At 37.2% G+C, this 22831-nt stretch overlaps 1 protein-coding gene across 2 annotated transcripts in view; it reads left to right on the forward strand.

Annotated features, from left to right (window-relative positions):
- Positions 1-22831, forward strand: part of PTPRK (protein tyrosine phosphatase receptor type K) — a 378847-nt gene that overhangs the window by 161481 nt on the left and 194535 nt on the right. For both annotated transcript variants that reach the window (XM_059842131.1, XM_059842132.1), the window contains exons 4-5: positions 10482-10563; positions 12387-12502. In XM_059842131.1, coding sequence (XP_059698114.1) covers positions 10482-10563; positions 12387-12502 — 198 coding nt within the window. The remainder of the gene's footprint in view (positions 1-10481; positions 10564-12386; positions 12503-22831) is intronic.

Below are 22831 nucleotides of genomic sequence, written 5' to 3' on the forward strand. Positions count from 1 at the left end.
AAATGTTGCTAATTAAAAATGGCATAATGACTCTGACAGTTTATCAGCAGACTTTGGATAAACATAGTTAATATCTGCTGAGACATAATGACAGTGCCCTGTTCATTGTGTGTAATCAATACCTTGTCCAAATTAAAAGTATGTGTTGGCACATGTATGCACATTCATGGATACATCTCTATATCAGTTACTAAATGCAGAAATATTTTAATATGCTATGAGTGGATGGCTTGTTCTCTAGTGTCTCTAGTATCTCATTTGGACATTATATCTGTATAACCAGATGTTATATATACATTTATATATATGTTAATATATACATGTGTACATATATAGTTGAACCTTGTGCTGCATTTAGGATTGTGGTTTTATTTAAAAGATTTTTGAGAATTGATATCCAGAAGTAGTGTAAACAGATCAAGGCCTGTAGTTTTTAACACAGAGATGGATTTTGAATAATTTTTTAAAATCATCTTTAGAATTGTGAAAATAAATATTATAGCACATGTATTTAAAATGTGAGCATAAAGTAAATGTATATTCTATAGAGAACTTTGCTAATTTAAATCTACATGGGTTTTCCACTAGGAAATAAAAGAGAATTTGTGACAGATACTGGCACTGCCTTCTCAGTATTTATTGTGGTGGAGCAATGTACTCTTGCTTTTGCCTGGTATTTGTCTGTGGTTGTTAAAGCTGTGTTTTAATGTTGGGAATTTCTTGTGGCCTGTGGTGTTCTGCAAACCTTTGTGAACTGAACATGATGATAATTGGCTGTGACTGCAAAGCCTCAATCTGGTGAGGAGAGAAATCATCATTCCAATCGCAAACCCTAATTTACTCCCACTTAAGAATTGCCTTTGTCATCTTTTATAAAATGTCATGTAAAAGCACTGTGTTGAACATAATGCAGAGTGCTGTGATACAGATATCAGCTGGATCCACTGGTGGGATAATGACCCTGCCCCCTCAGCGGAAAAAAAGGCAGTTTAAATATAGGTTATGACTTTCCTTTAATAGCCAGTGGCACAATCTTTAATAACTTACAATGGCTTACAATAATGAACAATGAACCTTGAGAGCAGAGATTCTAAAATGTGTTTGTCTTGGGCTTTAAATTTATCTTAACCTATCTGAAGGTTACTAGTAAGGATGTCCTTCTCTCTTATCTGCTCATTGTAGATAAAAATTGTAATTTTACGAGGTGAAAGGTTAGTACTCATCTATGCAGTCTTTTTCTGCCATTTAATAATCCATCTGTTAGAAAATTATCTTATAGGCATATTAAAAATATGTGTTTCAAATTAAAAGAAACTATGGTAAGTTTGCTCTGCTCATTATAAAACCAAAGCTATTTCAAGAATAGTAATTGCTTGGTGTTTCACAGCTATTTTTCTGAACAATTAAAAAAACCCCAACAAGTTGGTGCATTATCCTCAAAAAGTTCAAAGAATGTGATTATGAATGATTCTTGGTTATTTCTCTCTTTCAGGAGACAATATTAATTTGGGAAGTATTTTTGCCTTCCTTTTTCTGTGGAGAAAAATTATACATTCAAGTGCAGTACCAGAGACCAGAAACATTACTCATTTTGGTAGGCAAAATTGCTGAAATATCTTATGTGATGCACCTATAGAAGAAGCAAAGAAGTTCTGCTCAGTATTAATCTTCAGCACTTAAAAATATAAAATGGATTTGTTTTGAGAACAGAGAGACCCTTTTCTCTTGAATTTAGGATTCTCATTCCTTTGTTTGACTTTTCAGTTTAGCTTGTTTGTTCAAAGGCTAGTTGAAGTATCAGATGTCTTTGCAGATTGATAGTAGAAGGAAGGTGGAAAGGAAAACCACTAATAAGACTTTAGTGGATGTATTGAAGTTAAGGGTTTTAAGGGGGGCAGAGGAAATTCTTTGCCCCAAGTCTCTGTCTGCTTAATTTTTATCTCTGTGTGATGTGCCTGACTTGATTTGTCAGTAACTTGTCTTCTCTGCTCTGATCCAGTTTCATTTGTTGAGCTCCTTAATAGTATGTAGCTCCTTCATACTTCTCCCTGCAAACTGAGAATATAAGCTGGATACCTTTAGCTTTCTACTCCAAAAAAATGGAAAAAATGACAATGATTCTGTATTTAATTCTTTTAGTGTTAATGATATAATGCCTAAAATCTCTAAAAATATTCCAGAAAAATATACCTGGAGAATCCCTTCAGAGTTAATTTAACATATTGATCATTTCCAGTGGTGGGGCAATGTAGATCTGGTATTGTTCCTGACTGATGTTTATCTGCTTAACATCACAGACAGATTTCACAGCTATTACTTTTGCTGCTTCATCTTCTTTACTGCCTTTTTTACTACCTTTACTGCTCCGAAAAATAAATATTTCACTGTCACAATCTCAAATGCAAGTTTCTGCTCTAAGTAGGAAATTAGGGAATTAATCTGACTTGTCTGAATTCATTAAGCAAGGCATGTGATATTATGTGTAAGCAAGTAGTAGTGACAGTTTAAATGGTTTCAATGTTCCTGGTCTAATGTTTTCAGAAGTAGGAAGATAATATTCAGACAGACTCGTTGAAGTTACATCTTAGTATCTGGAGGCCTGGCATATCTGGTGCATTTAGAGACCTTTTCAAGGTCCTTCTCTTTGTAGCTCTTTATGTAGTCTAAGTGAAGGCAAAATCACCAAAACCTGGTCCCAAGTGTGTACACCCTAGATATGACATGTACAAGGATGTCAGTTAATTTATTTTGAAAGATTCAGTTAGTTTTGTTTGTTTGGGGTTTGTGGGGAGGTTTTGGTTTTGTGTTTAGTTTTTTTGTTTTGCCTTTTTTTCTTTTAAACTTTACAAAATTAAATTTTAGAGTGAAAAGCTGTGGGTACCATTGTGTATCTGTGGAGATAGATTTTGGTTTTGTTTTTAAAAGTGTATCAGTTTATGAAGACAGAGGCAAAGCTTTAATCTCTTTCTTCTTCAGGGTCTCAATTTCAATGTATCATGCTTTCGAGAACCACCTGGTTCTTCTGCTTTTTCATTGACAAACAAGAATTTTGTAGGCTTTGCTGTCACTTTACCAACCATGAGGAATTAATTTCTTTCAGTTGTAGTAGGAATAAAACATAAAGGAGTTGAATCAGTTATTAGGTGTGGCTTGGGCTTGTTCTTCTATTCTAACCCTATGTGGAAATTTTTCTGCTTACATTAAAGGTGCAGCCTGTCAAATCGATTTGTTCAAAGCTACTGTGGAGCAATAAATAATGGTTAACAAAGTTTAGCTTGCATTCCTTGGCTTCACTGTGACAAAAGCCATTTTATACTTGATTTCTTTGCAGTAATGTGCTTCTGGAGAACTTGCTTGCATTGCCTTTTCCATGCAATTGTTTTACCTGTAAATTAGGGCCCTATGATTATCCTTGATAAATATATGGATTTGCTGTGTCTGTAGCCACTGCTGATAAACTGTCATCACTAAAAAGACTGTAATGACTACCCTCTTAAACTTCTGGTCTATTAAAACAAAACACAGAAAAGCTTTGAGATGCAAAAAATAGAAAGAAAAAAGTAACAAAAAAGCATACAAGATAATTTATGGAGTCAGCTCCATAGTCCAGGGCAGCATGATCATTTAGGCTTGGATTCTCACATGGAAATATGGGAATTAACACAACAGATTTTGGGCTTTGCTTTATAAAAAATCTTTCTTGTTCAGATGTCAGCATTTGTCAGTGAAGTATCTGCGAGCTCACCCTACAAGTGCCGAGGGTAGAGCAAGGCTATTGGAAGTACATTGCATTGTCCGTTGAATGTGTCTTTGCTTCTCTGGGGCTAAAAATGATTGCTGGAGAAGCTTTTACAGCTCAAAACTTTGTTGATGGATGATAGTATATTTTTACTAGGTTATTAGGGGAAGGGGAAAGCACCTTTCCAGGTGACTTATTCAAATACTGCTTCCATCATCCCACAAATGATTCATAGGCAGGAATCATCATAAAACAGGCAGGTGTTAGTTGGTAGCCAGCATTCTGGCAGAATACATCTAGTAAATATTAAAAGTTGTAAAATGCACACATGAAAAATTTTAAGTAACACTTTCTACAGAAAAAAGGATTATATTCAATCCAACCGATAGTGAGTATCTGGAAGATCCATGGTCAAAACAGAACTTAAGCCCTTCTGTTTAATGTAAGTGAAATAAAACTATTTTGTAGGACAACAGTTTCAGAAAATCAGAATGGTCAAAGTTGAAAGACACCTCTGTGACTTATCAACCACTGCTCAAATTTTTTTTACATGATAGGGAATTCCCAAAGGTCATTGGAAGTCAAAAAAGGACTGACCTCTGCTCTAGGTTTGGAGAAGTGGCATTATGCCAGTCTTGTTTTGCTACCTTTTCAGGTAGCTACCCATGTTCCAAAAGACTGCTTCTGTGCTACCAGGAAGAGTTTCCTTGAGGTTTTAGTCTATGGCAAAAATAAAAAAAGCACTGAATACTTCTTATGGATTCTTAATTTGTCTCTTACTGCTACTCGCCCAATTTTAGCCTTTAAATTTCATGATTTACGGTGCTATCGATATTTTGTTGCCCATGTTTAAAAGTCATGCCTTTGTACATGGCATTACTGTTATTTAAAATCTCAGTTATGTAAGAGCTTTCACCCTTAAACATATGTTTTATTTTTTTGATGATCGGGTGTTTATGGGCTACGTAAGGATGGTTTTTTCCTCAAGTTTTTCCGTCAGTCAAGAGCAGGGAGGGATTTTACAAAACTGTAAGTATTCCCACATGATAAACTACTACTGCTCCAAAGCCAGAGTAGCTGTAAATCATCCATGTGTGGTGCTTCATCCAGACATTTTCTAGGAGAAGTCTAGAAACATTTGGCATAAGCAACTTGAAAGAAGTAAGCAAAGATAAGTGCAGAGATGTGACTGGTTTTTTTTGTTTTCTTTCTGGTGTTCACTGTGTTACTAACACAGTGGTTTGCACGGTCACTGAGTCTAATTGCTAGCTTTTCCTGCCATCAGGCAATTGTCATACAGGTCCTTCCAAAGGCTTATTATGCTTCATATTAATTATCTGTTTTGCTGGAACATGTATCTTGTTTGTGGAAGTAAAATATTGTTATTAACTCTCATCATGTTTGAATTGTTTAGCTCAACAAGGCCTAACCTACCATTCTTGCTTTCACATAAAGACATGATTTTACACTTGTAGTGTGGCTATGTTTTTTGTTTGTTTTTTTATTTTTTTCCTCAGGGATTGAATAGGTAGCTAGGTCACTTACCACTAATAAATTGTTTAAAAGATCACCCTTTAGGACCCTTTGAAGGCATGTTTTTTGTGTGTGATTCTTCACCAGAGAGCACGAACTGAGATGAATCTTGGAGTACAGATTTCCCTATGTCAAGTGAAACTTGAATGTAACTTTAGGGATGAGAGGAGTTGTGAATGTCAGGGTTCCTCGCAGGTGACTCTGAGATGGTCAAAGAATCTGAGATGACCAGCTCAGCTGGATACCAGTGAGAAGATAGCCTTAACTTCTTTGGTTTCCAATGTCAGGAGGTGTGTTATTGAGGAAAAAAGAAGTAATTGTGTGTGAGCTGGCCTGGCAGACTTGAGATTCCAAAGTTTTCACCCAAGTGTTTGATTTGCTGTGCTAAAGTTCTCTTGGGTCCTGTCAGCTGCAAAGGCTGCCTCACAGCATTACTTGAGCAGTCAAGTGGAATTAATTATGTTTTCATGATTTCTAAATTAGTTCAGCAAAATTGTCTGTAACTTTCACAAGGGAAATGCTTTTTATTATGTCAACAAAATTTTTGTATGTTAGATAAAATTTCTTTAGCTGTCCCTTTCAGCTAGCTTCCATTAAGCATTTCTTTTGTAACATGACACTGTTTTCATGTTTATATTAATTTTTAGTTTCTTGGTAATTAAAACCTTTGATTCAGTGTTTCAAAATGCCTTTAACATTGTGAAAGCATTGAATAGGGCTAGAAACATGTCAGTGAATAGGATTTGTTACTGTTTTATATATAATTGGTCTTGCTCTGCATGGCATTTCATCTGCAGAGAATTATTTTACTGCAAAACAAATTTTCTTCTATGTACTGTTTAACCTTTATCAATTCTATTGCAAGTACTAGGTATGAGTATATCTGGAATACCCTACTGTGCTGTTATAAAACTTAAAATTAATAAGAGAAAGAGGTGTGTATGAAGTAGAAAAAAACTTAAAAGTTTTCTTTTTATATTCTTATGAAAGACTGAAGTTTTATATCTGTTGAGGTTAATATAACACATCTGGTGAAGTTAGTTGATATAACTTCACTGCTTCTTTTGGTTTGAAGTTTGGTTGTTTTTTTCTGTTTGCTTGTTTTTGTGGATAGGCTTTGGGCCACAGAATTGTTTCCCTCTTTCCTGACTTTGTTAATTGACTAGGTATGCTTTGGGAGTGCTTACTTTGATCAGTGCCTCAAATGAGCTAATGATGATGGTGCATAAACTTTTGGATCCTGACAAGAGGTAAAAATTCAGTGAGGCCAGTCCTTAAGAAGTACATTTCTTATATTCCTGCAAGTGCAGACTTAACCTTTGTGATGATTACAGGATGTATTGTTAGGACTGTGAAGTAATGTGGAGGTTTAAGTATTTCTTAAGCATTAAACTTCAATAGCTAAATGCCTGTAGGAGTTTCTGCTGTAATAATTACTACTTTTTCCATTGCATTCAATCACTGTTAAGTATTTAAATTGGTCAAAATATTTATTTCTGGAATAATATTAGATAAATAGTGATTGTCATCTTTGGGATTTTAGAGCTGGTATATGAAAAGGTATGTGTTGTTTTCCACTGCCTAAACCAAAACAGATTCTATTTATTTATTTATTTTTATTTTGTTCTTCTCATCATACACCTAATTTTCAGCTTTCAGCCCTCTACAGACTGACAATTATATAGGTAAGAGTGATATGATTAACAGAATCTAGATCTAGTTAGATTTCCAAATGTCCCTCTGCACAAACTTATAGTGAAGCCAAGCTGCCATTCTATGAGATACTTCCTTAGACACAGAATTGTGTCATCATGCTCATATGGGACCAGAGTGGGTGCCAAAAAACAGTACAAACACAGAAGTTTGTAGGTAAAAGCTGGACTGGATTTGCAAGGACAGTATGTGTAATTATGAGATCCTGCAGAAGGACTCACCGACTGGGAGTGATTGAGAAATAAAATGACAGGCACATTTTAGTGTTGATAATGAGATATAAAAAAATGCACACTCCATAAAATCTCAATTTCACACACAGAGTGATGGACTCAGTTGAAGCTTGCCATTGCCACTCTGCAGCAAAATCATGGGGTTCATAAAAACAGCATAGAGCCCAGTGATGGTCGAAAGAAGCAAATGAAGAGTTAAGAATGGTTAAATAAGTTCAGTATAAATTAGGTAATGGTGTTAAGCTGTTGAATAAATTATGACTCATCCATATTTTGATTACTGTGTGCCAGCTCTGCTCTCGTTATCTTCAAAGAATATCTTGTTGTTAGAAAGAGCTTTAGAGAGAAGGACGAGCATAATCAAAGAAAAGGGAATGGTTTTTATATGAGATTGGCTGAACAATCTGTCACTCTTCAAATTTGAGACAAAATTACTTTTACGTTTACATTTAGGATATATACTAGAGGTTTACAAAGTTGTGAATAATATAAAAGGCTGGCTCGGGTCAATTTGTCACTGATTTGGGTCATTAAAGGAAGTCTGGTATAAACCACACAAGTGGATCCATCTCTTAATGCTGTCAGTAATAAACCCATGGATTTTTCCAAATGGCACTGTGTTAACTAAAAGCTTGCATGGTTTTAGGGAGAAAATGGTCCAGTATATGGACAAGAAATCCATTAGGAATGGCTAAATATGTAGGAGTCTGTCCAGTTCAGGGAGTTCTGGGGCTGGATCTTAATTTGTGCTTCAATGCAGGTACTTCATAAACAAGAGATGCAAATTTATTTGGAGAAGTAAATAACTATATGTGTATCATCTTGGAAATGTGTATAACATTCTGGGATCAAGAACATTCTGGGATCAAGTCTGATTCCCTTGAGTAGCATTTGAATTACCTGAAATATTCAGCACTTCCCATTCTCATTCATTGTGTCAGTTCTAGTACAAATGAGACAGGATGGCCGTCTCCATAACTGCGCTCTGTGCCAGCCCAATTCATCCCCTGGAAACAGTTTCTCTCTCTTCTCCTTTGAAGAAAGTGAGCATCTCTCAGAAGTGCACTATATGGGCATGCAATTAAATTGTAATAAGTGGAAGGACATTTATGGTTGCACAGACAACTAATGTTTTCTGGCGAGAGTGATAATCTGAATTATTTTTCAGCTAAAACAAAAGAGTCAAAGCCATTCTTGCTAGGACTGTAAACTGAATAGGAGTGCAGATGAAGTGCAGGATTCACTCCCAAAGACTTGTTTCTTATTTGGATAAGCCCCCTCTGGTGAAAGCAATGGCTCAGCAGTCTGTTTTTTCTCGAGAAGTTTGTGTATTTGAGGAAAAGAACTACCTCAGATTCTTGCCTGACTTGTCAGCATTTTGAACTGCTGTTTTCACCTATGTATGCAATTGACTTTTTCCATTTCCCATTTTAAATGTGAACAGATGTTATCAAATTAAAGCCTGATAATAATTTTTTTAACTGAGCAGCACTTTTTGCTTTATTTCATCTGTAGTTATGAATGTTTCATAGTTGTATTTGTCCCAATTATGAATATAAAAAATGATACTATATATATATATTAAATCTCAGCTATCTTTTTAATAACTGTATTTTTCTTTTTCTTACTTTGTAAACCTTGTCCCTTATAACTTTTCATAAATTTCTTGTCTTTCCATGTTTCTCCATGTTTTCTGGGATTTTTTTTGTTATTTTTCTTCTTCTCATGGTTCTCCATGTCTTTTTTCTTTCTATTTTCTGTGGATTTCTCCTTTTCTGATAACTTCCTACTCCTGCTGGATGGAGATTACTAAAATTCATCTAGCGGAGGGAAAAATAAATGAAGTAAATGAATTCCCAGCAGTATCCCAAGAAATGTAGCTTTCTGTCCTCTGACTCTCAGCGTAAGCAGGTATCAACACACAGGAGAAGGACACACCTACATAGCCAGAACTTTCCTGAGAATTGGATCTAAGTTATTTCCAAGTGAATTCATAACAACCCAGTTAGGATGAGGTGCAAATTTAGTTCAGTTCTTAGCACTGGTGCTCAAATTTCTTAACTAGGCTTTGAGAAGCAACGTGCTTTCAGAGTTTGTGTATGTTATAGAACTGTATTGTGCTGTAAAGAAACCAGTCTGCCAGAAGGACTTTAAATATAATGTTTGTTTCTTACTGAGTTGACTTCCATACCATGCAACCATTTAAGTAAAAAAAAGATGATGATCCAAATTATTAAAGAATTAAAGATATTTATATTGATGTTCACTGGGAACAAGTACCAGCTTTCTGAAAATGCCTGAAGAGTGGGTGGACATTGTCAAACAGTGCTCTGGTCAGAAATGTCAGTGGACGAGGCACACTATGAAAGTAGGACTCCCAGACACTAAATTAATTTCCATCACGCTGTTGTTGGCCAAGGCAGGAGCAAGAGGCAGAGAATGAAGTGGTTCTTGTAACTAAATTCCATTTGGGTGCAAATAAAATTAGAAATAAAAAAAAGAAATTGGCTTGAAGTGCAGTCCTAGCAAGAATGTCTGGAGAAACTGGAAGTAGGATTATAGTCCAGTGCTATCAAAATATGCATTCCCCACAGGCATCCTCTTTCTGCAGTCAAAGCACAATTTCAGGAACTCTCTGAACCGCCACCAAGCAATTCTTTGTTATTAACTGCCCGTTTGGGGTGGGACAAGACGCTGGGTGTGAAGACAGTGTCTTCTTTTTCTTCATATGTAGGAATTTCCTCACTGCCTTGCAAGAAGGAAGAATGAAGTTAGTGACTACTGCATAAATCTCATGCCACAGCTGCTCATTTTGTTACCACTTGGGAGTGCCTCACTATTTCTGTGTTTTCCTGTGCAACTGTGCTGCAGAAGGTTACAGGAGACTGTACTGTGACCCCAGGAAGAAAACAAATTTTCTTAAAATTGGTTGATCACTTATGTGCTGTGATGCCTAACCTGTCTGAAAGCAATGGCTTTTTTTTCAGAATTGAATCATGTTTGCACATTTAGCTGAGATAAAGCAGTGTGCAGTTAAACATGATTTTTTTCTGGTGTGCTATGAGCAGCAATCCAAAGCAAGCCATGTATATGAATGGTATGGAACTGCACCACACTGAGTAATAAATATTCCATTCAGTTGTCAAACGTTGTAGGAACTTCAACTAAATGAAAAAGGCAATGTGTCTTATATCTACACGCTTGCCACCGGGGGAATTCTGTAGAAATGAGTGTTGTAAACATTTTTTCTTTCATTTTGACAGGTAATATTTGAAGCTGAAGTCTCAGATGGAAGAAATGGCTACATTGCCATTGATGACATCCAGGTCCTGAGTTACCCTTGTGGTAAGTAATGATTAAGAGCTGCATTTTTCTCTGTCTTTTCGGGACATGTCTGATATTGCTGTGGACTGCTCAGTTTTCATCACTCGATCACTGATATTCTTTGTTCTTTCAATAGGATTTTTGTTGCAGCTTCCAGGAAGAAATGTGATTGCAATAGTGATTTACCAGGGTGAAATCTTTTTCTGCCAGAAGTAAATTATACAGGGATTAAAAAAAAAGGGCATTCTTCAAAGTCTTTTCACTCATACACAGTTGGTGTGTATAATCAAAATGGGTTTTAATGTTAATGTATATACTCACTGATTAAAGAAAACTGAATTGGCAGATGCTTGTAGGAGGTTCATCAGATTTTATACTCCTTTTCTTTTTTCTCTTTTTTTCTTCTTTTTTCTAAACAGACAAAATAGATTTAAAAAAAGAAAAAAAAGGCTTCAGGCTGTTGAACTACTGAGAGATTGCATTTTGTTTATTTTTTTGTGGACAGGCTTCAGGCATTTATGTTTGCCTTTCCCTGCTAATCCTGGGGAATAATTGCATTGATGCAAACACAAGTTATGACAATGAGGATATTCTACTAATAAAAGGTTGTGAGGAAGAAATTGTTACTGTGCATTTCTAGCACTTGTTATCAAAATTTTTTTTGCAATTTCTTTCTGTTTAACTCTTCTCATCTTCCCCTAGACATACCCTCTCTAAAATATGATTTCATTCTAATGTACCACATGGCTGTAATTTAATTGCTTTCTGAAATGGCCAGGACATAACAATATCCTGCTCCAACTTTGCAAAATGATGCCAAATAATAAAGTTCCAATGGCAACCTCACATCATGTTTTCTTCTACTCCAAACCTTTTAAAATCGTAGCTCTTGGAAGCTACCAAGCTTACAGGGTATTTGAGTGAGTTACCTTTTTAATATTTCAGCCACCCCAGCTATCTAATGCCTGTACTCAGCAAAGCTCTGCTTGGATTCAATATCTGGCTTTCATATGTATTTTCTTCCTCTTCTTTGTGTTTTGTTTTGAAATGCCAAAACAAAAGGCACTCGGGTACAGTCATCCCAGCACATTATCAGCATGTTACGGAATTCAGACAAGCTCTTTTTGTTACTGATGTGTAAATCCTGTTTGTTCCAATTTAATGTTTTTTCCCGTGCGTCATGTTTTCTTAGTAAGCACAAAGAAAGAACAGTTCAGCTACTGTTTTCTTCAGTTGTTCTTGAGAAAAGGGTGGGTGAGCTGTGTAATGTGCCCATTCCTCAAATGTTTCTGTTGGCTTTTGTAGGTCTAGTAAATCCTTCAGGTGGTTGCGCCGCTGAGATTTCCTACAGCCTTTCTCAGTATGGGAAATAGATTTGTCAGCTCCTGAAATACTGTATTCAGTGCCACAAATGATTTTGTTTTCCAAAACAAGAGCTCTGAGTTGCATTGCAAACAACATGAGCAGTATCTATTTGCTTGATCAGTATGCTGCTAATTGGGTTTTTCTCAGTATGATGGATTTCATACAGTCAAAAGTCCTTGGGATAATTCTTGTCAAGTGCTGCTGACATTTTGGCATCTGATCTCCTTCTTTTGGTTTCTATGTTAAAAAGACTTTATTATAACAGATGTATAAAATAAGTTAGTAGAATCACTGGGGGAGAAGGGGAAAGAATGAAAGCACTCCTCAAACATAGATAAGACAAATAATATTCTCTCTTATGTTTCTTTTTTAGCCAAAGATTGTTAAAACACGGAGATTGAGGGAGATGATAATGTTTCTGGCGCCTTTATTTTTTTATAATGACTTTTATTTGTAATTTTTGTTTTCCCCCTCTACAGATAAATCTCCACATTTTTTGAGACTGGGGGATGTAGAGGTCAATGCAGGGCAGAATGCTACATTTCAGTGCATTGCTACAGGGAGAGATGCAGTGAATAACAAGTTATGGCTCCAGGTAAGGCTAACTCATGCAAGTCTGTTTGGCTAGAGGACAAGCTTCTTTCTGGAGATGAAATGTTTAAAATTCAAAACCTTTTATTTTTCTGCATGTAATACATGTAGTTTAAATGGAATTTTATGTCTGTTCAATGGAGAAACTTGTAATCAGTTTTGCAACATTGTAAAGCTTTGATTAAAAATACGAGCTGGTGTGGGTGCTGGGATAAGGTTGGCCCTTAAAAGCATTGTGTGCTTTCTCTCATTGTAAATCAACTCCTCTGTTTAAAAATGTATTATTATTAAATGCAGATAATTGGCATTTAGGATCTAGTGATACATTGATGTTACACAGCTGTCTTGAATTTTGAGGACTTTTTAATCACTTAAATTACCTGTCCAAGCAGGTGGCTGGAGGGATGTGGCTGTACTTCTGTGTGCATATCAGTTTCACTCAGTAGCATATTAATTGGAAGAGCCTAAAAGGACTGGTGCACATCCTTTTTCTCTATCTCCACAATAGGAGGAACTTTAAATTTTACTCATTTTACCCATACAATTGTGAATAGTATGTATGTCAGAATTTAAGAGATGACTCTAACCAGAATATAACACTTCTTACTATGAAAGAAGAAAAAAAAGAAATGAACACCACCATCCTTCAAAATACCCAGTCTCCTCTGTATTATGGCAATGGGGTACTTACACTTAAGACCTCTGGTTGAGTAAAATGATGGCATTTCCAGTTGCTCTTAAAAAAATTAAATTTTACCACTTAAAAGGGTTAAAAAAAATCACTGAAGTGGTACATGGAAAACTTCTGTGCATTCTTTAGTTTAAATGTAAATCTTAAGCACCAACATCCCTTTAGAATGGTTTCTAAATATATTGTCTAAAACTTTGTTTTCCTATAATGTGTATTTCTGTTTATTTTCAGAACTAAAATCGATGTATTTCTTGGGAAACATACTTTTAAATTATCTATAATCAGAACTTTAAAATATGTATTTTTGATCAAATGTATTTTGAAGTGAATTACAATCAGTTATTTCAGCTTGATTTCTGTTTTAATAGTGGAGCTGATGAACCTTGGCTAGCTGTTGCATATAGGCATGTGATAAGCTTTAAATTTTAAAGAGATTTTTTAAAAAGATGATTAAAAATCTGATATGTAAATGGTATTAGACAAATATGTTGCAACATTAAAAAGGAACACAAGCAGTAACTGCATTGCATTTAGTGAAAAGGTATCACAGCAGTAGGAATGATTTGTTCTCCATGTCTTTGAGCAGTAATTTGTTTAAATTGAGTAAACATGTTATGCACTCATTCAGAAAAAGCAGCTTGATTTCAGAGATTTGCCAAATAGAGCACACAAAACACAAAAAATGAAACTGGCCTGGGTTTTGCCATATCCAAGGCAAGACAATAGCATGAGGAGCATTCCAGCAAACCTGTGAAGCGCCACTTGCAGTGATTGTGGGTCAGAAAGACCCAGTAGAGACAGCCAGCTGGAAATCTTCCCTTTCACTCACTCCTTGGAGGCAGATAACCCTGACAGATTATCCTTTCTAACTTTCACTCCCTGGAGAAGCCCAACTAGCAGCCAGATCAACTCAGAAAACATATGTTTTGTCCCTCCATATGCTTCATGGGTAGTTTATTTTTGTGTGTGTGTACATGGATCACAGATATGATAATTTCTCACAGTGTGATAGATGAAGTACTTTAGAGGTTATAACTCTGCTCGCCTGGGCTTGTGAAGTGCCCTGATACTCTTGAAGATACCTTGATACTTGAGCTTCTGTTCTCTTTCTTTTTCTCCTGTAAACAGTCATGAACTTTCACCAGTCTAAGGGTGACTTTTTTTTCACTCATCATTCCACCTTGCAATCCTACTTTCCCAATATGTGTGAATTGGCAACCTTCCCTATATGGATAATTTTCTTTTGATTGCACTCAAAGTTACTGTTATACGTAGCTAATAGTGAATTTACTCCTTATGCTTAACAACTGGCATGGATGTGTTTGGGCCTCATGAAACACTGGAGTGTAACTTGGAAAAGGTTTGCTTTAACCTTTGACCAAACTCAAGACACATAAAGCCCAAATAGCATGAAAAGAAGAGCTGGCAGATCAAATCAAATGCCTAAGTAATTGTTTTTGAGAGCCTTGAGCTGAAACATTCCAGGAATGTATTTTTCTCATAACAAGAAAGGCCATTATGAAAAAAAAAAAAGCGAAGTGCAAAAATGAAAATAAGTGGATGATGGTGGGAAGAAGACACTTGCCAAGCACATAGTTTTAGAGAAAATAGCTTTTGGTTATGTCCTTATTGAAAAAGAAAAACTATTTCCTTGAGGATGAAGAAATAAAAGGAAAAAACAGCAAAGAATTTGCTATTAAAACACATTCTTTCATAAGGAAAAGTTTGAGGAGCAATCTGGGACATCAGGCTTTTTGCATCTGAGGAGATCTAAGATTTCATATGCTTGCATTGAAGTAGTAAATATGTGCGGGCAGAGATTTTGTTGAAGACTCTACCAGTGTTCTCTGGCTCTTGCAGTCTTCTGTTTGGAGAAGAATTAAAGTAAATTCAGCAGCACATAGACAAAAATAGCAGCCACCCTGTTCTGTGTTCAAAGTCCTGCAGTCCCATGGCTGCTTTGGCAGGACTTGGTCTGAACTGCTCTGGGATCAGCTTCACCTTTTTGATCCCTCTCTGCACTGATCTGGAGCTTTTGCAGCTCTCCAGTAAGTCAGTTCAGGAAAGTGATCTGACTGAAAAGGATTTTGACTCCAGTTGGATTTTTGTTGTTGGGGGGAAGGGGGGTTGTGGATTTTTTTGTTATGGTTTTGTTGATATGTTCATGTTTTTTCTGGTTTTGTGGTTTTGGTTTTGTTTTATTTTAATGTGTTTGCTTGATATTTTGGTTTTTGGTTTTTTTTGTGTGTGTCTTTTTCTCCAGTTTGATTCATGCCTAAACTACCCATATAAATAATGCCAGCGGGTGGAAAAGGATTGGGATGTTTGATTAGAAGCAGGAAAGAGGGAAAGACTGTAACCATGTGATATAAAAGTGGGGATTATTGTAGCGTATCTCCTTGTAGACCTAAAACTTCAACTTTGTTTTAGTTATTGGGCCCTGATCATATACTAGATGTTTTATCTGCAAGTACATTCCCATGCTTATGTTTTTCCCAGTGTATATATAATTAAGTGCACATAGCTTTATGTGCCTAAAAATAAAAATGGACAAAAATAGGCACAGCATTTCAATACACAGTTTCCTGTGTGTTTACTGCTCTAATGACAGTATTTTCATCAACACCATTTTCTATAAGTGTATGTCTGTAAACATTTCAGACAAATAGGGATTAACACTGAATTGAACTTCTCCTGACTTTCATGGCTGCAGATTGTGCTCTTGTTTGTTTGGTTTGGGGTTGTATCTGGTCTCTTGTCCCCTTTGATATCCCTTTCCTGCCACCTCTGTATTTTGCAGCCTCGGTGGGCCAATGTTTGGGACAGTCAAAGCTCTGTCATTGAAAGATAAGCAGTAAAGATAACAGAAGTTTTCAAAAGTTGAGGCTGCGTTAATATAGAATAAATATTTGCACAGATAAAGAGATTTAACTGGTTGAACAAGATGATCTGAAACACACCTTTGTGACAGCGTGAATAGTAGGTGTGGGAGCAGGACAGAAATGCAGCTCAGATTCTTTTGTTCTTCACCTTTTCAACTTGATCTGCTATCAAATCTTTTATGGTTATGTGCTGAAGGAGTCTCTTTATGACCTGCAATTATTAGCAAATTCTGAAAAGCTTTCAAAGTCCTTAGTTTTTGTTTAAATGTTAAACAACATTTATGTCGTTTCTGAACTGCATTCAGTCATTCACTGCTTAGTGGCTTTTTTACTTGTCATTCCCTTCAGAATGTAATGCTGTGGGGCTTTTTCTTTTTTCAGTATTTTCCAACTTCTCTTAAAATTTCCACTGTAATATATCACGCGCCAACAGCTGTAGTTTGGTCTTATTGCCCACACTGAAGCAGATGAGTTGTGTGACAGGAGTTCCTAAAGCCAAGGTGGTAACCTAGGTTTTCCACCTGTTATGCTTTGGTATGCTCTGATTTCTAAGCTTTATGAATTAGCAGAATTTCTTGCTGAAAAATGCTTTGCTGTAGATGTTGACCATAAGTGTGTGTGTGGTCTTAAAGAAATGAATACAGTGTGTATAGATAGATATAATAATTAACTGGGTTTTGCTCACTTACTGCTGATTTTCTTTCTTTCTAAAGCCTATAAATTTTCTTTCTTTGAAAATATTCTTAAAGAATAAGGAATTTTTCTTTTATTAATATTTGATGCACCTTGCTGCTTTGTGCACATTGATTTGCTAAATTACTGTAAGAAGGATCCCTGTTTTATTCTATTTATTTCCCTGTGAAATGTCATGCATTCCACTGGAGTTATGTCAGTAAATAAGCTTGCAAACAAGTCGCTTCTGCATGGTAATCCTGTGCTCGGAATGGATATGTGTTATGTATTAAATTTTTGAAAGAATAGTGCGCACAGAGCATTCTAAACATGGAAATGCAAGAGTGGGATGGGGCCTCTGCTTATTTCATGTGACGATTTCTGTATGAAGAAAGCTTCATTTCTTTGCAAAGATAGTAGAGAAATAGAATTGACTGAGTAGATTAAATAACATTTAGGTACACCAAGACTCCAGAAAGTGGTGCAAGTATTGTCCAGCATTTGTTTTGTCAATCTAATTGGGATATCAGAGCAATAGGGTTTTTTGCATAATCGGGCTGTGTTTAACAGCTTCCTGAGCTGGGAACCATTGTGGCTCCCAGAAGCCCAATACGATTTGCAGTGTCTTATCGATGTCCGGCTTTGCTGGACGCTCGTACAGCGCAGCGTATAGAGCTTTTTGCTGGAACATCTGTTAAACCATATGTCTTGGCACCTGGTTCAGATGGCGATAACTGCGGCACTAATGAGTCCATCCATCATTGCTGAGCTTTGCATTAACATAGCATTGGATTAGGGAAAGCGGCTTGTTCTGGCTTTGCAGTCAGATGTGCTTTGCCACGCTCTGCGGTGATACCATTTGCCTTGGCGAATCTGAAATTCAGAGGGGTACCGGCTGCATGCATTTAAAGGTTTAATATGCGCCTTGTAATCCTGGGCAGATTTGCCATCTGAGCGGTGGCGAGCGGGCCAATCTGTCAGCAATAGCTGTGGGTGCTGGCTAACCGCCCTCCACGCGGGCTGCCAAGGCTGGCGCCGCAGCCCCGCGCTCGCCCGTGGAGAGACTCGTCAGCGTTAATACGGTCTGATGCAGCCCCGTGTCTCTGCCAGAGGAAAGTGTCTTTCCTCCTGGAATAACAGATAATTAAAGCAATTGCCTGAGAGTAATAATTGAAAAAGTGAAATTAAACAGCATTATGGAAAATAAAATGCAAATTGCTGTAAAAACAATGGAGTCGGGCTGACCTCCCAGTGGTACCAACTGTTACTGGAGGATGAGCGAGCGTCTGTTCAGGCTCAAACAACTGGCTGCATCCCACTCCTTTTGTAGAGGAAACTGCCCCAATCCCCCAATGCCCTGTTCACCATCATCTTGGGTTTTGGTGCTGATTGCCACAGAATAGGATGTGATATTTAGCATTCATTTTGCTTGCTAGGTACTGCATACATGCGCTCTTTAACAAGTCTTTGGACCAGGCACATGCAGATGGTATACTGTGATGATGCATCGTGCAAGACCAAAATAATATTTCAGGAATTTAAATTAGAAAGGCTGTATAAGAATTCGTGCCTCTGGCAAGGGATTGAGGGACAAAACATTAATTATTTTGTTTTGCTTTCTGGAAGGGCTATTTCCCCTCAAAGGAGAGAAGTTATGCAACAGAAGTCCTTTCCTCCTGCTGTTCCCAGGTGAAGACACAGATTAGTATTCAGCAGGAGGGTTGAGGTGTGGGCTGTGGGTCTTTGGGGCAAACCATTTAGCTAACCTAACAGAGAATGCTGGGAGGCTTGCTTTTGGTCTCAGAAAAAATGCATTTCTCATAGGAGAGTCACGTCCAATTTAACTTTGTTTTACATTGTTTGCATGTTGCTTTCTATGAGTTTTCTAATGTAACAGTGCCTTTTGAGATACCATTGCATTTTGATACAGTTAATTAACTGGTTAAGATACCCTTTCTTTAGTTTGATGATAAAACATTTGCTGTTACAGGGCACTTGCCTATTCACCATGTTCATTACATTGGAAGAATGTTTTTTGTTGGTTTGCACAAATTTTATGATCCCTGAAAGCTAAAGAGACCTGAGTATACTCTGAATGTTAGAAAAGCTTTGTTATTTTGCTTTTTTATTCAGTGCTGCCTAGAGAGACTTCAGAGAAGATGCCTTGCTAGCATCCACAGGGTTTCAGCCATGGAACTGTGATGGAGAGTTTTGATCCCCTTTTTGGTTTTGGTCAACTGTCAAGTTTGATGCTTTTTGGTTTTGAACTGAAATAAGTTGGTCAGGCCTGCTTGCCCTAAGGAGGAGTGGGAGGTATGATGCTGTGTGGAGGCTGCAGGAAGAGAGAGGGCCTATGGCTCTGGTTTTGCTCTTCTCCCTGGGTGGCAGTGGGTGAGCCTGTGGGGAGACAGAAGACTTTTTTGGATTATCAGCATCATCTGCCTAAAGCAAGTACTAATCTGCACAGCAAACTGGGCTGTTTGTGCCAAACCTTCTTTCCTCAGCCAGTAAAATCCTGCTCAAGTCTGCATCATCTTACCTTTATCTTGATTACTGACAGTGGCTAAGCAGGATATAATTTTTTTTTCCTGTGCTTGAGGCTTGCACAGAAACCTCACTTTCCTCATTTGTTTCATATTGGTTGATTTTACTTGCAGAAAATATATTTTTGAAAGGAAGACAGTGTAGGGAGGCATAGAGGACTCTTTTGCAATGACTTGTATATTCTACCTTCTCTTTTACCTCATCATGTTTATGGTGTGTGATAGGCATTCTGGTTTCCCAAACCTTTTTTCCAGAGTTGTATGAAAAGCTGCCTTGAAGTGATCCATTAGGCTCCTTGTAAATTACTTAACTTGTAGTTTATTCTGTATTGCACACTCCTGACTCAGACATGGTTATACAGAATATTCAACCCATGAAATTTTGAAGTATTCATAACTTGTCTCACCAAGGTTTTTTCTTCCCCTCTGTTTTCTTCCCCCTCTATTCACCTTTGATGCTATCTATGTCATTTAACCCTGAATGAATCATTCTCTCTCTCTCCTGCCTCAATTTATCAGCTTCATGGATAAATATGGCAGTTTCCCCTAGATGCCCGGTCATCCTAGGTTACAACACCATGAAATACTGTAATCCTCCTGGTCTTAATTTAATTCTGCCCCAGTTAGCCAAGTCCTCTGGTCTGCATAGCTATCAGTCATTTAGTTTACACAGCAGCCTTTGGAGCTGCCCTCCCTGTAGGCTTTCCCTGGGGTCCTGTGGTGGTTGAAGCATCTGGTCCTGGGAGCTGTGCTGCTGATTGTGGCCTCGGTGGTGGCTCCTTCCCTCCTGCCCTTTTGTACTTTACAAGTAGAACAGCTTCAGTGGAAGTTTGGTCCTTCTGTGTAGTTGGTGGTCACTCCTCAGTCAGCCAGTGGCTGAAGCACCCATGTAAGTGAGACACCTGAAATAAAGGTGATGCATGCAAAAAGATACAGTTATAAATTCCTTGGCCATTCTGTCCTGGGACTCTTGTCTGTTATCACCTGCACCCAGGTTGTCTTCTCCTCACTGGTGTGATGTGTGGTAGGTAGCCTAATACCCCAGGCCCTAGTTTTCTCAAATAGCTGCAGGAATGAATGAATTACAGAAGCATAAGAGCAGCTGGTAGGCTTGGATGCTTTTAGAAAAGGGTAAAATGGTGTGCTGAGAAATTTTTGAGGAGCTATCTTGTGGTGTGTCAGCCCTCAGTGGTGAGTTCTGCTGCAAATTTTTTCCTTCACTGTGGTCTAACTAAGCAGATTTTTTTTTTATTTTGTGCCGCAGGATAAATACTGTAGTTCATTGTGCACTGCTCAAGGTGACATAGATCTTAAATCACTGTGTCAGGAATCCATACTTTTGTGAATTATGCATTTTTGGTTGCTTGTTATTTTTCTCTAATCAAGAACACTACCTTCCAGAACCAAAGCTTTCTGAAAAGCTCTATTTAAAAAAAAAAAATTTTTTTTTTTGAATGTTCAACATGTGTTTGATTAGGCTCAAACTAAGAGGCTTTAAAATGCTCAGAGAAAGTGAGTGTGGCTTTTGTTTGTGTGGTGGCATGGCCAGGGACACAGCATTATGAATTTTGCTGGTTTGCCTCGGGTGGCTCTTAGTATAATAAAATAAATTAGAAGTGCTACCTCTAAAGGGCCAGATGGCTCTCAATTAGATTATTTCATCAGAGCCCTTGATTTCTTCAGTAGGAGGGTCAGTGCAGTGTGATAGAAATTTGAGCTACTTCACAGGGGACAAGTTTGAGTAACAGCAGTGCATGATACCAAGACATTTTAAGTAATCATGGATTTTTCTGTACTGCAGTGCAGCATGCAGGATAAAACTTGGCTTGTCACATTTGTTCATGATCTTCAGTGTATGTTTGCATGGGAAAAGTTGTGTGGCTTTTCTTGCTAATAAATGAATACACAGTTCATTGGAAAGTAGAAGCTTATTCTGGTTTGCTATGCATATAGGAGACCAGAAAGTTAAAGCAAGTCCTACTAATTTCCTACTTAAAAAAAATATTTAATGCCTCCTCTTAATCAATCGAACAAAAGAAATTGTTAGTTCACCTTCTTTTGTTCTAAGAAGATAGGATATTTAGGCATATTACTTAAGCTATATTTCTAATTCATGATCTGCATGAAAAAAACTATTTCTTAGTCTAAATTTTGTACTTATAAATAAATTTGGAAAAGTGATCCCACTTTGTTCAGTATTTAAATCCTTTGTGGGGGAAAAATTAAAATATTATTTATCATTTCCCACAATAAATATATGTAATTTTTTTAATATTCCTAGTATGTTAATAAATCTCAAAATGCCAAGAATATATTGAGACATTTGTGTAAAAGAAGAAAATATAATAATACCAATAACAGTAACAATATAGAAATGGTTTTAGATTTTTCTCCATTTGAAAATTGTATCTTAAATGCTCTAAAAGAATATGTATGCCTGTGGAAAAGTGACAGACAGGTGCGCATAAAATTTAAACACCATAGTTATTTGTGTCTTTTACTTCTCTTTTTTCTTTTTTCTTTTTATTTTTTGAAAACATGATCTGGCAGAGACTGTTCATTATTGCTGGCATTCAAACTATTTACAGTCAGCCCTCTTTCTTTTTTTCCCCTCTTCAAAAAGAGACATTTCTCTCTTTACATAATGAATAAACCAAGGAATGTTTTGGAGCACGTTGTTTACAAATGCCCATTTGCTTAAGGCAGCAGAGGTTTAATGCCCTGGGCTGATGGGGTTATCTTTCCAGCCCTTGTGCTGCTGGTGAAGTTCTGATTGCAGCCTTGGGGACTGGGTTGCTCAGACAATCTGTGGACTCATGCCCCACTTACTGCACAGAACTTGCCCTCTCCTCTGCTGCCAGTGGCCGTGCAGTGAATCCGATCACAAGCTGATCCGTTTGGTGATGATAATATATGGGGAGGGAGAGAGTTCTCAGGAAGATTTTTCATATTTCAGGTTGGTTTTTTTGCATGAGCACAGGAGGGAAGGTGAGGAGGGGGCGAGTGCAGGGCAGCTGATAGGGCACTGCTGCCAGAGTAAGGCTGGTGTCACTGCAGCCAAAGCGTTGACATCTTCTGATCTCTGGAGGCATCCCGGCATCCAGCCGAGAGCCCGAGAAGGCAATCAGAGTTGACTGTAATTATTAGCAGCAGAGCAGGCTTATTTTAAGGTGTTTACAGTAAGAAAAGGATGGGGATGTGTAAGGTTGAACTGTCCAGGCTTATAAAAATCACTTGCATGAAAAAAAGGGTTCTGGAAAATTTAGAGGGAACATCTCTGCAGACAGGTGTCTCATTGCTATTTAACCAAAAGAAGCAAAGCTCACCACTTTTCAACATGAAAAGTTAAGGGAGAAAGGCTGATAAGTTTTTAATTTGTATAAGATATGCACTTAAATTCTACCAATTAAATAAGACTTTGCAGTTTAGATTCTTTCGGTTCCACTCAGGTTCTAAAAGATCTACTAAAATTGCATTTCATATTTACTAAATGCTTGATTTCTTTCATAAGGCAAAAGAGAGATATTTAAGACTAATTGTTAATT

This window comes from Haemorhous mexicanus, chromosome 3 (assembly GCF_027477595.1).
Source record: "Haemorhous mexicanus isolate bHaeMex1 chromosome 3, bHaeMex1.pri, whole genome shotgun sequence".
In the NCBI taxonomy this organism is placed as follows: domain Eukaryota; kingdom Metazoa; phylum Chordata; class Aves; order Passeriformes; family Fringillidae; genus Haemorhous; species Haemorhous mexicanus.